This window comes from Cuculus canorus, chromosome 10 (genome assembly GCF_017976375.1).
Source record: "Cuculus canorus isolate bCucCan1 chromosome 10, bCucCan1.pri, whole genome shotgun sequence".
Lineage (NCBI taxonomy): Eukaryota > Metazoa > Chordata > Aves > Cuculiformes > Cuculidae > Cuculus > Cuculus canorus.
In genome coordinates this window covers 6,938,972-6,956,744 of record NC_071410.1, presented here as the reverse complement: position 1 = coordinate 6,956,744, position 17,773 = coordinate 6,938,972, and the positions used below count along the sequence as shown (strand labels likewise).

At 43.3% G+C, this 17,773-nt stretch overlaps 1 protein-coding gene across 10 annotated transcripts in view; it reads right to left on the bottom strand.

Moving 5' to 3' along the window:
- FGF13 (fibroblast growth factor 13) overlaps positions 1 to 17,773 on the bottom strand; it is a 304,993-nt gene that overhangs the window by 49,148 nt on the left and 238,072 nt on the right. For 9 of the 10 annotated variants that reach the window (XM_054075404.1, XM_054075399.1, XM_054075400.1 and 6 more), the window contains 2 exons: positions 8,092 to 8,202; positions 2,025 to 2,128 (listed from right to left, as the gene is read on the bottom strand). In XM_054075404.1, coding sequence (XP_053931379.1) covers positions 2,025 to 2,128; positions 8,092 to 8,202 — 215 coding nt within the window. Of the gene's footprint in view, positions 1 to 2,024; positions 2,129 to 8,091; positions 8,203 to 10,210; positions 10,875 to 17,773 lie in introns of those variants that run through there. The other variant, XM_009560943.2, reaches the window with a different exon arrangement.

Sequence of the window (17,773 nt, the reverse complement as noted above, 5' to 3'; positions counted from 1 at the left end):
ATTTTGCATAGTAAGTAAAGTAGGGGCAGATGCTCCTCACTAGGGATGTTCCCTCCGTGGGCACATCCACACAGACCTGAGCTGCCGAGACAGTTTCTTGCAATTATTGTAAATGACAAAACAACCAAACCAGAAGGCACTAAGTGATAAACCCAAGATTACTGAGAACGAACTTTCTTTGGAAAAGTAGATTAACACTAAATGGACACCTGTCTTTGTGAAGAGTATTTAAAAATATAAATTTGGGACACAACACCACAACAAAAGTCTGTTTAAGGCCTTGCCAACCCCATCAGGTTCGAGAAGAATAAAAGAATGAATGTCAGAAAATATAGCTGCCTAATAAGGAAACAAAAATGACAATTGTTACTAAAGGCGAAATAGAGGGATGTCACCAGTTAATTTTGGAATGGCATAAACTATTACATTCACAGACATTAAAGGCTTCAAACAAAACAGTATTCATGGTAACATAGGAGACCACAACTACCCCTAATCGATGCAAACATCAAAAATTAGAACCAAAGTGAAGCTCCGAGCTCTGCCCAGGTAGCCTCAATACCGATCAAATGAAAAGCTGGACTTAAGCAAAATAAGAGTTATATTCTACTATTTATCCTCACATCAAGGGATACTAGAAGTGATACCTCATTCTCTCAGTGGTCCCTTCGACTTCATGCTAACGTCTCACAACGAGAAGTTACTGCTGCACTGTGTGTTAACAGTGGCAGAATCTGTCCCCATCCCACTTTCTGCATCTTTGCAAAAATATTTCTGATTCTTCCAGAATATATGCAATGAAAGGAGTGACCTACTCAAATTGAGCATATTTGCACGGCACAGAGCTCTCTGGGCGAGTGGGCAGCCAGAATGGAGTGCAGCTGAGGATGCCAATGTAAATGAAAACACACGGTGCAGTCAAAGGTACATTTGCACTGCAAATGTAAATGGCACTGTGCAGCCACAGGACTGTGACTACATGGGATTAAGAGGACTTTGCACGATCTGGCTGTGTGGCTACAGCCCTGCAAACAAATCTGTGGATTAACCGCACTAAGCAAACAGCCAGAGCAAAAAGAAAAGTGGAGTTTGATGCCGTTCACTGAAATTTTACTTTGTCCCACAGCAGAGCCAGTTCTAATTTGCTTTTGCTCAGGCAGATACAAGAGGAAAAATATGCAAAGCTGCCCCTTGTCCCAGCTGTCAGGACTGCAAAACAAATAAGATATTTAAATAAGTTTACTTAATCATTATCAGTATTAAAGGCACCTTAAGGGCGAAGGGAAAAATTTGTAGTAGATAGCAAATTACATCTTCCTCTATTTTCCTCTTTGGGAAAAATCTATTAAGACTTTGTAATTAAAACTCCTGAATATAGTTTAACCAAATGGTTTTAATTGAAAAGGGATCTACTTTTTAAAACATCCTTTTTTTTTTTTTTTTTTCACAAGAACACTGTTTACTCTCTTGAAAAAAATACTACTGGAAACTATTAACAGACATTCTTCATCAAAACTGCTAAATAAAGCATTTCTTCACTCACTATACCAGCATTTATTCACTTACTATATTCCATGTCTATTTGAAAATCCTGGCCAAACAAAAAATAATCCCTTTTAATAACAGTACAGAAATTACATGTGAAGATATAAAACACATTCAGGCGTATGTGTGATTCACAAAGTTGTCTCTTTTCCTCTGTAACCCTGCCCTGATTAGTCCGATCAACCCACAGTAACCAAGAAAGAGCATCCTTTCTGTTTGGGGGTTTTAGTTGTGAGTGTTTGTTTATTTCACACTTTGAGATTACCACTTTGCATCAAAGGCACACAGTTTGATTCTGAATAAGTATATGTATTAATAAAGGAAACAGAGTAATAAGCTAAAACCAGAATATTACCACTATACTGAATTTGCTGGCAAATCCTACCTCTACAGGTAATAAGCAGATTCCTTAGGAGAGGAAATTATACTAAGTTCTTACCGTAATTTCAGGGAGTAAAAAAATTAAAACGTTTACTTACTGATGTATATAGGTATCCTTCACTGTTCATTGCCAGATACAATTTTGTTTGAACCCCCTGAATCGCCACCACTCGTAAACCCACAGGTATGAGGTTAAACAAAGCTAGGAGAGAAAGGAGATGGAGAGAAAAATTAATCCTTTAGCGTATACAGATTATATAGAGAATTAAACCATAACTACGAGAGCCAAATCAAAAATGCCTACCCATGCATATACTAATTTCTGTGGGTGCTATAGAACAATACAACTATTATTGCAGTCTTCTATAGCAATTTCCACCAATAGCTCAGAAATTATCTACAGAGGACATCAACATATCCTCTCCCATTCCGTAGACAGTGAATTTGATGTACTGAAAGCTAAAACGACTTACCCGCCTCACGAGCAGAATCCAGGGTTTTCTGAGTAGAGTTGAACACACTTAATTTGGTTTTGGCTTTGGGTTTTTTTTTTTTTTTTGCAAATTCAGAACAAATTTAGTAAATATTTTTAACCACAAGGAAGGTGCAAGATGAAATTCAGAAAAGTTAGAAACTTTCATTAACATCTCAAAGTCAAAACACATAGGATTTTTTTTCCTCTTTTTAAGAAGAGAATGGGTTTGAAAAAAAGAGTTAAGCTTCAAAATGAAATGTAATGACAGCACATTCTTTATATCAAGCCCTAAATCTGTGCTCTCAAAATTGAGCTGCTTCGAATGGTCTGCTTGCTTTTCTGCTTGTATACATGCTAATAGTGGCAGTATTTATAAGCAGAGAAACACCTCTTCGTAAAATGAAGATTCTTGTTTGTGAAGTTGCAAAGGAAAAAGAAAAAGCAAAGCTTTGCCATAGCTTAGATTCATAGCTACATTAAAATTGAATACAAGTAATAACGAGTTGAATACAGCACCTGTCCTCAATACGTAGGACTGAAAATAAAGGGGAGTTAAGAAAATTTTCAAGTACTGTTATCGTAACTCAAAGCGTTTTTTTCTATATCTGTTGTATGAATGCAGAAATGGGATGAAGTAATGCCAAACTGGCAATTACCTTATTTCCAATGGTTTATTACTTGGCCAGAAAACTCCAGTCTGCTTCAGTTTGAAGTTCGGTATTTATGGTCATTGTCTGAAGCCAATTTAAAACTGAATTATGAATTTGAAATACTTTTATTACTTTCAAAAGTATAAGCTAAGAATTATGACCTATTATAAATCCCTTTTCCATTATAAATCCCTTTTTCAGCCTGACAACCCTCAAATGGTCATATTTACTTAAAAGAAAATTTGCAGCTTGCCAGCATTTCATATGGATCCTAAATTCTGAGTGTGGGGTTGACAATAGTATCAAAAAAAGAAAGTGCAAATGAATGCATCCCTTATTTCAATAAAGGCACGGCCAGTAGTTAACACTGCGTTTGGGGATGAAGGACTAAATTCCGGTGAAAAGAGACTCTGTTCCAGCAGGCAGCTGGACCTCCAGCTCCGTGTGCTGTCCCAGGTTAACATGAGCATCTCAGTCCCCCGGCTCGGTGAAGAAGAGCTGCTATGGGCTTGGGGGCAGCCAGCAGTCAAGGGATGTGCTCAGGGCTGGGCTGAGTCTGCCCGGCTGTGCAGGCACGCTTGTGATCTACCGGGGGCTCTGCACTGAGATTGGGGCACCTTCAATCATTGAATTTCCTACAGTAGTCATATATAGGAGAGCAGGTGGAAATAGCCAGAACTAACAAATAAACATACCCATGTTTTTCTTTCCCTCTCAAACACACGAGTGGACATGCAGATACAAACACACACCCAGGCAGCCCCTCCTCATGCTCACTTGCAAGCGCAAACCAACAGAAATGGCTTTCTCTTCACTAAAACCTAATCCTCTAGTTCTGTTTTTGGTGAACAAAGTTTTTGGTGAACAAAGCTCAGATTTTCAGCACAGGAAAATGCTTAGGGAAATGGATTTCTCATTCGTTCTACCAAACGCTTGAATTTTTTTGTGGGAGAAAATATTCCCTTGGAGAGTCCTCTTCTGCAGTTCAGCCTCCAAAAGCAGCATCTGATCTCTGTGTAGGCAGGAGAGCACAATTTAAAGCTCAGTATCCAGGCAGAACCTGAAGGTCTCTCTCAAAAGGCATTTTCTTAATGGCATTTTCTTAATGGCATATTTACAAGCAGGACAAGCGTTTGGGTATTCTCAGCACAAAGGTATGAGTATGGGCTCCACTGTAAACAGTGCTATGAACCTCTCAGTAGATAGCTGAGGACAGGGCAAAGCCTGGGACAGTGGAAAACATATAGCTCACAGTCACAAGACACAGAGATGGGTTTAGTGAGTGATTCCTGACTGTGCTGCGCTTGGCAAGGTGAGCAGACATACCAGGCTGAGTGAATTCTCTTCGGGAGGTCTGGGCAGACACTGCAATGGGTGCCCAGCTGCTTCCCTCAGCAGGTGATCGTATCCTCCTGACATAAACATATCTGCTCTATTTCGAGGCAAGACAAGGATGGGCACACTCAGAAGCTGTTTTAGACATTGGTGGGATTAGCAGCTTCTGTAGCACACACTATCGGAAGTTGCAAAAGAGCTGTGGGGGAGTAATGCTGGCTCTGCTGCCGACTGCCTCTGCTGAGGAGGAGAGGGGCTGGCTGTCGGAGGGGTGTGCAGTCAATCTGTTCTATGCCAGCACAGCCAGACACACAGCCAGGACGCTCCAGCTGCCATCGCCAAGGCAACAGGCCATTGGCACTACATGAAAAAAGGGGAATGTCCCCTTTAGCACAAGAAGTTGGTCCCACCATCCTTGCACAGTAGCAAGTGCAAGTCCAAGTTCTGTATCCTGTCTGTGACCAGTGAATGGTGAAGGGGCCAACAGCAGAGCCAGGCTCATCCCTTCTCTGCAAGCTCCCAGTGCCACGGAGCACAGCTTTCAGATGTTCCTGCATTTCTAGCCGTTGACCCTTATGTGGACACATATGGCAGAAGGGGTGGCAAACAAAGTCACAGGAAAATAAATTGTCTGCTACTACAATCAGTTTGTGTTAGCATAAGATAACGCAAAGTTATTTGCGTCCTAGCCTTCCGCTATTACATTTGTGCTGTGTAAAATAAGGATTTAATATCTATTTGTAATGAAAAACTTGGTGATGTCTAAGGGAGAGATGATCTTTGCTGTGGCCCTTGTGAAATACAAGCTTTCAGAGAATTCGAGCTGCAAAATACAAAGCAGTGGGCCACAGCTGGATTTATGAATGTATACATTACTGTGAATTCTGTGCCATCCTTGGCTCGGCCACCTGGACCATCGTATGCTTTCTGCAAGATATTGTTTCATGTATTTCGCTAATTTATCAGTCCACAAATCTTTTTCGTCTTGCCAAAATTGGGGAATAAATTCTGCCTTGATTTAAAACCTTGCCCTATTTAACACATTTAATGAGGCAAAATCTGTTTCTCAGCCAGGCTCTCCTCTCCACAAGACGCTTCCTCAAATTACATGGACTCTTGGCTAAAATCGAGGTCTGGTGTGTTCTATGGCTCCTCAAGTCCATATTTCACTTTTTTTCCTAAACTGCTCTCCAAAATATCAGCTTTCTTTTAAACACCCTTCAACTGCGGATGAGACCTTGTTTTTGTGAACCCTGCGTATAGCAGTGGGTCTGCAGACCTTGAAATAATTGCTCCCAAGTCAGGAGCTGAAGGGGATCTTCAGGCAAACATCCCACTCAGCTCCAGGTAGTAAATGATGGAGAGGGTGGCATCGTGGGCCCAGGCTGCTGTCAGGAGCACAAACCAGCTGCTGGCTATCAGGGCGTGCAAGCTCTCCTCACCTCTACCATAAACAGGGAAGAAACATTCCAAAATTTAAATAAGACTGACCAATGCTCTGTCTGGAGGCAGGGTTTGCTCTAGAAAACTCAACTGCAGAGTCCTCATGCCGTGCAACCACGCTGCTGGCCATTGCAGCATTGGAGGATGTTCCTCTTATTGTTAAGTGGAGTTTTTATTATTGCACTGTACTGACAAGTAAATGGTCTTGGAGCAAACGTTTAGTGAAGGTGACAAAAGCAACGATATCCCTCAGAAGTGCAAAGAAGAGGAGATACAGTCTCCTTTCCACATTTGGAGGGGGCTACAAGTCCTGTGATTTTCCTGTAGTGCATGAATGTGGGCTAGACAAGAGATGTCCCTGCAGATATTAGAAGAAAGGATTTTAGAGGGCTTGATCCACTTAATATTCATGTGAGCAAGGCTTAGGAAGAACCCCATTATGTGGACTCTGATACACAGGATAAATCAGGTTGTCTTACTAGCTCCATTAAAAATATGGTAATTAAAATGAATTCAAGACTGCAGGACATTCAGGTCTATACACTTACCTTATGTAAAAGAGGAATATGTTCAAAAGCATGTGGGTTTTTTTAATGATAAAATCCTCCTCTGCTCTGAACACTTAGATACTGCAGCTAAGCTGCAACCATTTCTGGGATACACCCATTATATTTAAGTATCCAGCATTTTAGAAGGCTGGTATCGAGCAACAAGGAGTTTTTATGATTTGCTTGCTAACCTACCAGGTTATGGTAAATTTAAGGACACAGTGAAAATGAAGATATCCTAGAAACAGATGTATTTATGTAAATATCAACGGAACAGATTCTCATAAATTTTATCTTCTTTTGAATCTCAGGATCCCTATTAGAGCAACTGCAAGCAAAGCATTTAAATGAAACGTTCACTTAAAAAAGGACATAATTTCAAGTATTTGCTCTTGTAGATTAAAAGTTTACACCAATATCATGCTTTGATGTAAAAAGTAAGGTTTACCTATTTCTTAATCTTTTTTAGAAATAATTTACAGAAATACTCTGAACTTGTGAATGATCAATATTGATTTTTAACATCATAACTATTAGGTCATTCACTTTAAAGAAATGCAAAGTTTAAGGTGTGTAAGGATCACTCTTAGAGTGGATTTTGTGGCTGCACTGAGGACAACTCGGTAAGATGGCAGCAGCCACTCAGCATTGCACCGATCCGTCTTTGTGGGGAACCTGGAGATAGATCTCACATATCCCTACATATCCCACATCCCAAAGCCGGCACCCTCAAAGGATGCCGAGGAGAGCTTCTCCAGCAGCACAACCAGGTCCCTCCTGTCACTTGGAAGTTAATACAGGGGTGCAGAAAGGACAAACAAGATCGGATATCTCCTATTGCGTCTAGTGCTTACTCTGCCATATTCAAGTGAAATGAAATTATGTTTCACCTACAAATGCTTTTCATATGAAAAGGATGGCACTTAAATCAGTGCTTTTTAATAATTGAAGAGGAAAGTCTGCCTGTTGATTTTCTGGTTTGTTGTCTAAGTGACCTGAAATACCTTCAAACTCTTCGCTCCACCTAACTCCTTTCAGAACAGAAACATAGCTTAAGCTAAAGAGTACAACTACGTAAAACACGTAAATATTTTATTTACACAAGCCAATTCACTGCTCTAGTTGTCTTTTCCTGTTTTCTATTAATTAACAAAGTTGCAAAAATAAAAACAAATCCCAAACTTTTTTTCACAGAAAAGCTGAGGGAAATCTGGTTAAAAGCTGAAGGTATAATTAAGTTTAGAAGGGGTAAAAAAACTATAATAATAGGGAATGTGAACTTTAAAATGATGATGAACTCTCATTGTGTGAAACAACACAGCTCTGTTTGAATGAGCCCCTGTTTAAGAGTGGATATAGCGTTATTCTATTTCAGGCACTCTGAGTGGGCGAGCGAATTTTCCCCGTCGAAAAAAATAATCTAATAAAATCCAAAGGACAGCAATGAACTTCTCTGGATTACCATGGAGATAACATTTGCTTTGTTTGTCATATGTGTCATCACTACCTCCTCTGGTTCATTATTTCTATAAGTGATTTTTATTAGCATTTCTCTCAGACCCAGTAAGTCGGGAAGACTTCTGCACTGTGAGCACAGTGTTTACGCCGCTTCCACTCGCTCAGTCATCCCAGGACAACAATTTTGAATGGACCTATATAGGAAGAATGAGACACCACAATTCACAAACACACCATTTATTCTCATGTCACTTACTATAACTACTGTCCTCCTCTTTTGTTCCATCAATTGTTCCATCTGCTTGCAACTGCAAGTGGTATCCTTGCCTGCTGTATAGCTTTGTTACTATACCTTTAAGCTGAGGCTCTGCAAAAAAACAATAGCGAGATTAATGAGGGAAATCCTAATGTGCCGTTCCAAGCAAGCAGGATGTTAAAACCAAATCTCCAGATTTCTTCTTAAGGCTGAGACATGAAAAACACCCAAAACAAAAGCAGGGCAACCAGCTTTGCAACACTTCTCATCTGGTTGAGATCAAATTTACATCTCTGAAATATATTACCAAAATGATTAAATGCCACTTTCGATCGCAATGTAGGTAGCACAGTAAAACCTCCTTCCAGTGAATACAAATTCCAACAGTGCACTGCTTGGCCTCAGGAGCTCAGCTCTATCTCATTTAAGATTAGAAATGAGCTGGCAAAGAGCGTATTCTGCTTTCTAAAAAGGTGTGAGTTCTTAAATGGAGAGGAAAAAGAGGACTACTACGATAGCGCTAATAAGAACCATAGTGACAGTTGAGAGCCTAAATATATAGCAGCAAACATTTAGCACAGGAACTGCTGCAGCTCTAATAAACAAACCCCCATTCCTTGCTGCTCCAAAGAGCTCCGTAGAGCATCCGAAGTGATAAACTACTCAATGAACATATGGAAAATTGAGGGGGGAACCTTGAAATCCAGCAATGTGTGGAACTGTAAAATAAATATTACCATAAGGGTTGAGGTAATTACCTCATCAGCTAGAAGAAGAAAGATCAAAACAATGCACAGTTAGGATAGATGTCTTTTTTTTCATAATAATCTTCAGATTCACAGTTAGAAAGCGAGAAAACTCATACAGTTTCAGATCATTCTAGACCAAAAAGTAAACAGCAACAGGATCTGCTGTCAAGTCTGTCATTTAAGATATCTGGGTAATGCACCAGGAATAATTGCAAAAAAGGTCTACTTCCACTGAATCCCAATGACATCTGCATTGTAGTCATTTCACACAACTATATCAGGAGGGGATGCATCTCTGCAGTTCGCTCCACAACAACTCAATTCAGAGATAAACAAACTGTGAAGGTATGATGTGTCATTTCCAACAGCCAATATCTGCATAAGACGCCTTGTTTTTGTAATCAAAGACATTCGGGACCTCTCCTACTGTATTTCATTTTAATAGGAGCCGAAGGCAAAGGCTTACAACAGTTTGCATAAGTATATTCCTTCCTATTAGAAACCTTAAATAAGGGTACTTAGAGATGCACAATTCTTATCTACCAACTTTTCTGACATGAGATTAATCCAACCCTACTTTGGCTTTTTAGCTATAATACATCCCAAACTGTTGGTAAATTAGGAGCAAAGCTCGTTTCCTGTGGCTGCTGAGAAAAGTAGACAGGTTAAGTGGCTAATGGCATCAATGTTTCAGCACAGCAAAGCGATAGCAACATTACCACAGGGTTTTGCTCCTCCCACGTACAAAAACCCCACTCAGATCACGGACTAAGTCTTCATGCCTCATCTTTCGCACCCCTGACACAGAGAGCATCGTGCCTGCAGGACAGATGCATGTATGAGATTCCTAGAAAGGAATAGGGCACTGAAGCAAAACTCTGAAAGGTGCCAGCAAAAGCAAAAAGCCTCATCTGCAATCAGCAAATAAAGCACAGCACAGGCATTCTGTGAAGCAGGAAGACAAAACCAAATCCCTAGACAACTAAGTTGTTCAACATACAACTGAGGGAGGTGTATGTATGGGAACTTCCCCTTCTAGCATCTCCCCCACAAATAAATCACGTGTGTTTGTACATGTGTATGTGTTATAGAAAGACAGACTACTGAATTACTGGTACACGGGTGCAGACAGGTGTCCAAGAGAGGCAGATAGTAGTGGTGTGTGCTATCCAAATAAACCAGATGAACATGAAAGGGGAAAGGACTGGCATGTGGTACCCACGACTATCAGATCGTACAAGTCATGGGTGGCAATACCCGTAAATTTATTTTACCAGCCTTAAAGCACCGGTCCCCCTCTCCCCGTGCCTGATGCACATCCCAACTTGCATTAAACAAACCAACCCCCCAAACATATAACCCTTGCCAACCTGGTCGCCGCCTTCGTCTTTTCTTGGAGCCAAAGAGTTTGACCCTGGAAAACACATTCAACTTGTTCTTGTCGCAGCTTCCCTTGCTCTTGCTGGGGCTGTTGACACACTTACACGCATTGGACTTCTCCCGCTCCCTGGCTTGTCTCTTCTGGCGGATCAGGGAGCTGGCGATGGCTGCAGCCATGGCCGCCACCGCCCCGGCACAACCGGCAGGTCAGGCACACGGGGTTTGCTTGCCAGCTGCGGGCACCGCAGCCAGCATGCTGCTCGGCGTGTCCCCAATGCTGGGGACACTGCCGGGTGCCTTGGCCAATGCCACCCACTGCCAATTGGCTTGGGAGCCCAGGAGGCACCAGTGGGACGCTCGCACCAGAGCCCCGGGTCAGGATGCAACAGTTTAGCTCAAGCGTTTTTGTCCGCTGATATCTTCCCCTTTTGATTTTCCGGTGCTTTTCTATTCCTCTCAACTTCTGGCAGGGGAAAGTTTGCAGGCAGAGGTGAGCGTTTCTACGGAGATTGAGCAGATCACTTGCAAGACATCCCTCGGAGCTTCTCCAGATGCGTTATTCACATGCAAACATGGCACATCCACTTGGTGCAAGATCATTGCATCTTTCCTAGCCCAAATTTTTCCAGTTAACTTTTCTCCCCACCCGTTCCCTCCCCATTCAAATCCCACCAAACACCTGTTAGACTCCAGCAGGGGCTGTTCTGTTGCAGGGGTCTTCTGGTTCCTTTTTCCTCTTCTCCCTTAAGAAGAGCCCCGAAGCAAGCAGTGATGGAGACACTGGGAGGAGGTGCTGATGCCTGGAGCCTTGGCTGCCTGCTGCTGAATGCCTCAGGAAGCCTCTTCCCCTCTGCTCCTTACAGGTGCCGCTGCCAGCGCAGTCTCCTCTTCACAGACGCGTTCGGCTTTTGCATTGCAACACTTGTCACCAGCTGGTAAACACCCAGAGCTCCCCTGACGCCTGGTTGCCAGCAGCTCAGCGCTGAGACTGCAGCCGCAGTAGTCCTCAGGCAGCAGATGCACGCACTCGCACACACCCCACGAGCTGTGCGCTGGATACAGAAATGAAGCGACGCAGCAAGCCCCTTATCACCACCCTCCCCTCCTCCTCCTTTCTCCTTCTCCTCCTCCTCCTCTCTTGGGCAAGGAAACAAGCAGGAGATCTGCCCAGTGGCTCTTTGTGTGGAGAGTTGCGGAGGGGTCCGCGGGGTGCAGGCAGCGGGAAGGTGGGGGCTCAAGGTGGGCAGTGGGAGCCGGTGCACCTCAGCTGCCCACCCCTGCCGGCCCCACGGGCTGCGAGTACCTGCGTTTGACAGAGTCGACTCCTGGGGAGGTGCAGACACCCAAACAAACGTGACTGTGATGAACAAATAGCTGGCACCAGGTTTCTGGCAGCAGAGTGAGGACACCTGGCCGGCGGCAGGAAGGTGGTTTGGGGAGGCAGGCAGGGGAGTTCCAGCCATAGGTCCTCCCTACTTTTTCCTCATCCTCACAGGATGGTCCCCTCTCTTCCTCACTGACTGATTGGAGACTGTTTCTCTTGCCTTTCCTTCCCCCCTCGCACCTGCTCTCAGCTCCAGTTTTCTAGCAGAGACTAGGGAAACCTCAAAGAGAGTAATTTCCTTGTGATTACCATGTTCTCCTTCTTCCCTTTGTGCCCCACAGTGCCACTATGTCCACTGGCTAAGTGGGGGGCAGTTTGCAGGGTTACCAGAGCAGGGAGAAGCAGCAGTGTCGCAATGCTGGAGCAGTGCTTGGTGTCGGATCCTGGCACTGCACTGTGATTAATGTCCTGCACAGTGCACATTGAATCCTGCACACATCCATGCCCCAGGACATACGAAGCAGGAGGAGCTGGGGATCCCTCTGCTACTGCCCCCCCTGCTCTTCAGTATATTTTCATCAGCTGGAGCTTAAAATAAGGCAAATTCAGGAGTGAAACAAAACAGAGATTCGCAAACCTGAAGGCAAACAACTACTGACAGAATTTATCCCCAAGGCAGAGGGGATTTTCAGTCACTTGCTGGAGCAGGGTGCAATGTCTCACGCCTGTGGAGTTGGAGAGGCTGTGGGCTGGTTCCTTGCAGGAGCTGAGCTCAGCAGGAACTCTGATACCAAAGGGCTTCAGCCTCCCAAGTCCAGGAGCTGCATCCTGTGTGCCCTGGGCCAGTGCCAGGGCTCCCCTGGGGCTATCAAGACAGAAGGGATGCAGGTGGGTTGGTGTGACAGCACTGTATTTTTCAGACTCAGCCAGGCTTCACAGGATACCTGCCCCTTCTTCCCCTCCTCCACACACCCTTGGCAAAGCAAGGCGGTCCTCCCCTCCTTCCCTGGGGCTGTATCCTGGTCCCAGGCAAGCACAGCAGAAATGCTACCCAGTATCTTCAGTTCAAAGAGCTCAATTCAAAAGGAGTTGGTTGTGCCTCTGCAAACATTACAGTCCTCCCCTGGACTAGAAACAGTTCACAACGGGTTCAAATCTGTTTCCTCCAACTGAGAATTCCTGTCCCAATAAAACATGTTGCATGGCCTGGCCTTAATAACAGAAATGCCCATAATATACAAGTTTTAAGATGTTGTCTGATAAAGCACAACATGCGCCCTCAACAGCTGACATGTATATTACATTTGGTAGCCCCATATAACCATCCACAGCATCTCTTTTGTGCAAGAATTATGTATGCATACATGTATAGGTATATACACACTCACTCACCTTTGTTTATAAGGCACTTCATGGCATCCACATAGTCACATTGAATAAATACTCCTAATTTCTTATTTGGGTTAAACAGTAGGGTAAAAATAACTGTAATTCACAAGTTCCACCACTACCATCAGCTGCCAGTCCACATAAGACATGTGAAATTCAACCCAAGAGACAGCAACTTGGATATTATTAGTAAAAACTCATCCTACTCAACTCACCGGTAACGTACTATGATTTTGCCATCTTTCCACTTCCAATACAGTCACAAGCAAGACTTGTTTTTCCTGAGACTAACCCATTGCATCAGAAGTATTCCCATCTTGCAAAGCAGCGTTTGATCTTCAGATCAAAGTGAAGCTGTCTCATTGTGATCTGTCCTATAGGTCAGATGACATTTCATTTTCACTATGACTAACCAGAACTCAGAATTTGGCTAACCTTGAAAATTCTGGGGAAACGCACTATACGAAAGCAGTATTTAGGATATCTTTCTGCCAGCATTCCAGCTTGCATGCTTAAAATCCATAAAGAAAATTCATTTGCACAAATGTTCCTTGACAGATAACTAAAAAGAGGAATAAAAATAGCATATATGCATAATCAGATTTAAGTTTCAAAAAGCAGTCCTCCAGTTTTTTTGCAAGATCAACCTACCCCTCCATCTATTGGTACTCCCACAAACGTGTCTTCATTTACTATAAATGGCACATGAAAATGAAGATCTTGTTGGGAAAACGCCTTTGGTACAAGACCAATCTTTGGACTACTTCAGTGTTAGAGATATAAAAATCTCAAGGAACAGCTTTATTTTCTTTGAACAGCAAGAGCTGTTCACTCCCCACCATGCTCAAAAGGTAAAATAAAATAAAATGACATTCCAAGTGACTTTTTGAATGTAAAAGACGACCAGGCACTCCTTGAGCATACATCCTCTTTCTACGTATGTGATTATTGTAACACGGCACACTTAAAGTGAGAGAATAAATTGCCAGCTGCATTTCAATCAAGAATTAAGCACCTCTTAAGAAATCAGCATGAGACAGACTTGTACAGTTACTGCCAGACACAGGGCCATGAGCTACCTGGAGCTGGGATTTGACCCAGCAGCAATTCCACTGTTTTGAAGCACCACTGACTGTTTCACCAAACTAGAGGAGAGTGCAAAACTTTGCTCCATCATCCTTGAATGGTTTGTACTGTGGCAGGTCCCGGGCCACTGCTGTTTCCCATGAGTTTGTGTCTATCCTATGCACAAAAGATTTGTAGAAGATGCTACATAAACAGGTAGATTCTGAGCAAAACAAACAGTGCACAAAAACTGAGAACAGATGAAAAATCATAAGCCAGCTCCACGCCTCACTGTCATGAAACAAGCTTCAAGTTTTGACAAGCCACTGTGGCTGTGCAGCGTGCCTGGTGCCAGCTGCAGCCTGCGAGCAGAGGAACTCCTCTCCCCCAACTGCTGATCATCTATGCTATTTCAGCACATGAATGTCAACAGATGTGATCAAGCGCAGAGTAGCATATCAGTGCAGCATTGCCATCAGAGAAGAGAATGGGTGGAAAAGAGACAGCACTTTCTGGCTGCCTGTTCAAGTGCGCTGGTGATTGACACAGGAGCCCAATGTGTAAATTGTGGAGGGACCCAAGCTCCTCTGTGCCCTGCAGAAGCATTCATGATTCTCATGACATGTTGCCATAAAGCAGGAACTTACTGCCAGTATTTTTGGCCAAAATATCCCGTCCTCAGTTATTTCCTTCTTCCTCTGCAAACAAGTACCAAAAGATTCATAGTAGGTCCTACATAAACAGGTAGATGATCAGCAAAACATATGCTGCATGAACATCAGGACCAGAAAAAAACCCTACAATCCGGCTCCAGACCTCAGTCAGCCCAGCACAAACCCCAAACCACCTCTGTACATTTACAAGACTGAAGGTGCTTTACTGTGACCAAAAAAAAAAAAAAAAAAAGCAACCTTGCATGGGATGCCAGGAGTCCCTTCAGAGGCTCTTTTGTTCTTGCTGGGGTATCATACTAGTGCTGTTACAGAACAAACAGAATACAGAAAAAGCTTCAGCAGTCAAGGCTATGGGCTATCTCCACTGCCTACGCTCCCAGAGAGCAGAAAATTATTTTCTGAAAAGTGCCACCAGAATCGCTTCTCTCTCTTCTCAGGTTGAGACAAACAAGACTTTATCCAGTTGGCTGTGACACAGCAGCATTGAGGCCCCCAGTGATTTTTTTCCTCTTCTAAGTAAACAGTATTACTATTCATCAGGAAACAGAGCTGTTCAGACCTAAGCCCCACATCACTTAGCTCCTCCGTGAAACATTCTGTGGAAATGACTCAGCCTTTCCTCTGCAGCCAGCTCCGTGGCCGGACACAAGTGCTGCAGAACAGCGAGTGTCTGCGTGCTCTCAGCTCAAGGGATAAGCATGGTTTGCTGTCCAATTCACCACCCTTGAAAGCCTACTTTTCCCTAGATGCAAGCCAAATTAAGAGTCAGCTAGAGGTTTATTTCTGAGCACAAGGTAGGAAAAGGTATTAGGGGAAGAGCCAGGCCTTCAGGCAGCTGCAGACCAAGAGCTCAAATTTAAGGATATTTTAGTCAACAGACCAACTGGGCTACATTAAAATTAACCTTAATAGTAAGTTTCAGCCTCAATAACCAGCTGCAGGCCTTTATATGAGCTGTACTGCTGTAAACAGAAGTATTTTTATGTTGAAAGCAAAGGGCCCTTGTAAACAGTGACACGGATGTTCCTGTGTGTCTGTGCCATGGTTCTTTGCAAAAGTGCACTGTACAGCCCTGCTCAGTAACAGGAAAATAATGAAAATAATTTCCTGCGGCACCAGTGCAAACATTTCACTTGCACCCACTTTACCTAGGAGCTCACTCGTTGTTCAGGGGATTAGGCAGTTGTTTGATTTTTGTCTTCTCAGAGTACAGAATCATGAATTCCAACACCAGAAGAGATCCTAGTACCACCTGTGCACTCGACCGGATGCGTGGAAACTGGCCTCCATCCAGCAAAGCAGAGACACACGTCTCCATCTTCAACACGTGAGTCATCTCACTAAGACTACTAAGACATTTAAAAAATAATTATGCGCCTGATGCATTACAAAAGGTTCTCGTATCCTAATCCTGTTATTACCTGCACAAGTTTGCTAGGATGAGGTTCACTGACTCTGACAAGAATCTGAGCCTCTTCATAACTGGAATGCCCCACAAAATGCTCCAGATGGCCACTGGATCTCACATCAAGAACACCAGTTTTCTTTTTGGTGCTCAAAGAAAATATTAATGAGAGAAACTCCAGTTCTACCCTTTTCCAGCAGTGAATTCCAATTCCTTTACAGCATTGCCTCAGTCAAAACTGGATTTGATCTGACTTGGTGCAGGCATTTTTCCGAAAAGGAGGACATTGTTTGAAGGTAGAAAAACAGAAATTTTTTTGCCTAGGTTAATCCATATTCAGTCATCCTAAAATGTCAGCCACAAAAGATCATCTATGCGGTGCATAAAAGATCAGTGCCAATCAGCTGGTAAAGGTCACAGAACAAACAGAAGAGATCAGCTCCCACACCTCTGCGGGCTCCCAGACTGGGAACGTGTTATTCCGGTGTCTCGGGGACCCACCCTGAGCCAGGAACTTGCAGCAGCAGCCAACCAACTTCTCTCTGCCCACCACAAAGCCGTAGCAAAAAATACTTCCACATCAGTATGCACAGAAGTAACTGTTCACTCACCTCTCAGCATGATGACTCTCAGAAACATCAATGTAAATGACAGCATATCATCCCTGAAATATTTACTTCTCAGGATGGGACACGTGAGAAGTGTGGGCTACATGACACTGTCAAACTTAACATAAGGCCGCTTTACACATCACAAAACACCATAAATAGTCCTTCACAGAACCCAAGCAAGGTGTCTAGCAATTGTCACATTACTCAAATGGATATTTTCCCACCTTTTCAGAGATTGGATGCTTTTCCTTTGTAAACAGCTTGACAAAAATGGACTCACTGGGTCTCTAGTGAATTAGAGCCTCTGAGAGTTCTCCCCTTCTCACCAAGCATTTCTACCAGCTTCTCACAGCCATGTTTTGCTCAATAGTTAACTTCTGCCCCCCTGCTTGGCTTCATGTAACTACAGAGCCCAATTCACTGCAATCATGTGATGGATGCCAAGCCTGCTGCTTCCTGTTGCTCTGTTAATGATGTAAGACCCATCTGTTTTCTAATAATGAAACCAAATTACCCAGGCTGGCATCAGAAGAGCCTGGCAATGGTTTTCTGTGACTGTTACCTGACTGCTGAGATCATGGCACCAACTCCACAATGACAAACGAGAATGTGAACAGAGTAGGTCACAAATGAAAGGGACTAAGCAAAAAATTCCATGTGTTGGATGCAGACCCTGCACTGGGCTGACACTTCTGCAAATGTGCAAGTGGGGCCTTGCTACACTCACTGCCATGGAACTGGAACCAGTTTACCTAAGCCAAAAAGCTGGTCTCACTTTCAGTAGCCAGAAGGAAGGTATGTCCCCTAGGAGTAGGAAAAGCGCTATGAGCCCAAACTTCTGGATTCTGTTTCAGTTCACCATATAATAATCTTGATATTATTGGTGACATAACAAGACATATCTAACCTAAGTTCAGTGATGTAAAATTTGGTTTAACTAAGCTCATCTGACCAAATATCTGCACAGTACAACCAAGAAACAAGAGAGAAAGGCACCTCCAAGTGGCAATTCATTCCCATCCAAAAAGGAACTATTATTTTCTACAGCCTCATGAAAGAAAACTCTATCTCCGCCTTACCAAACT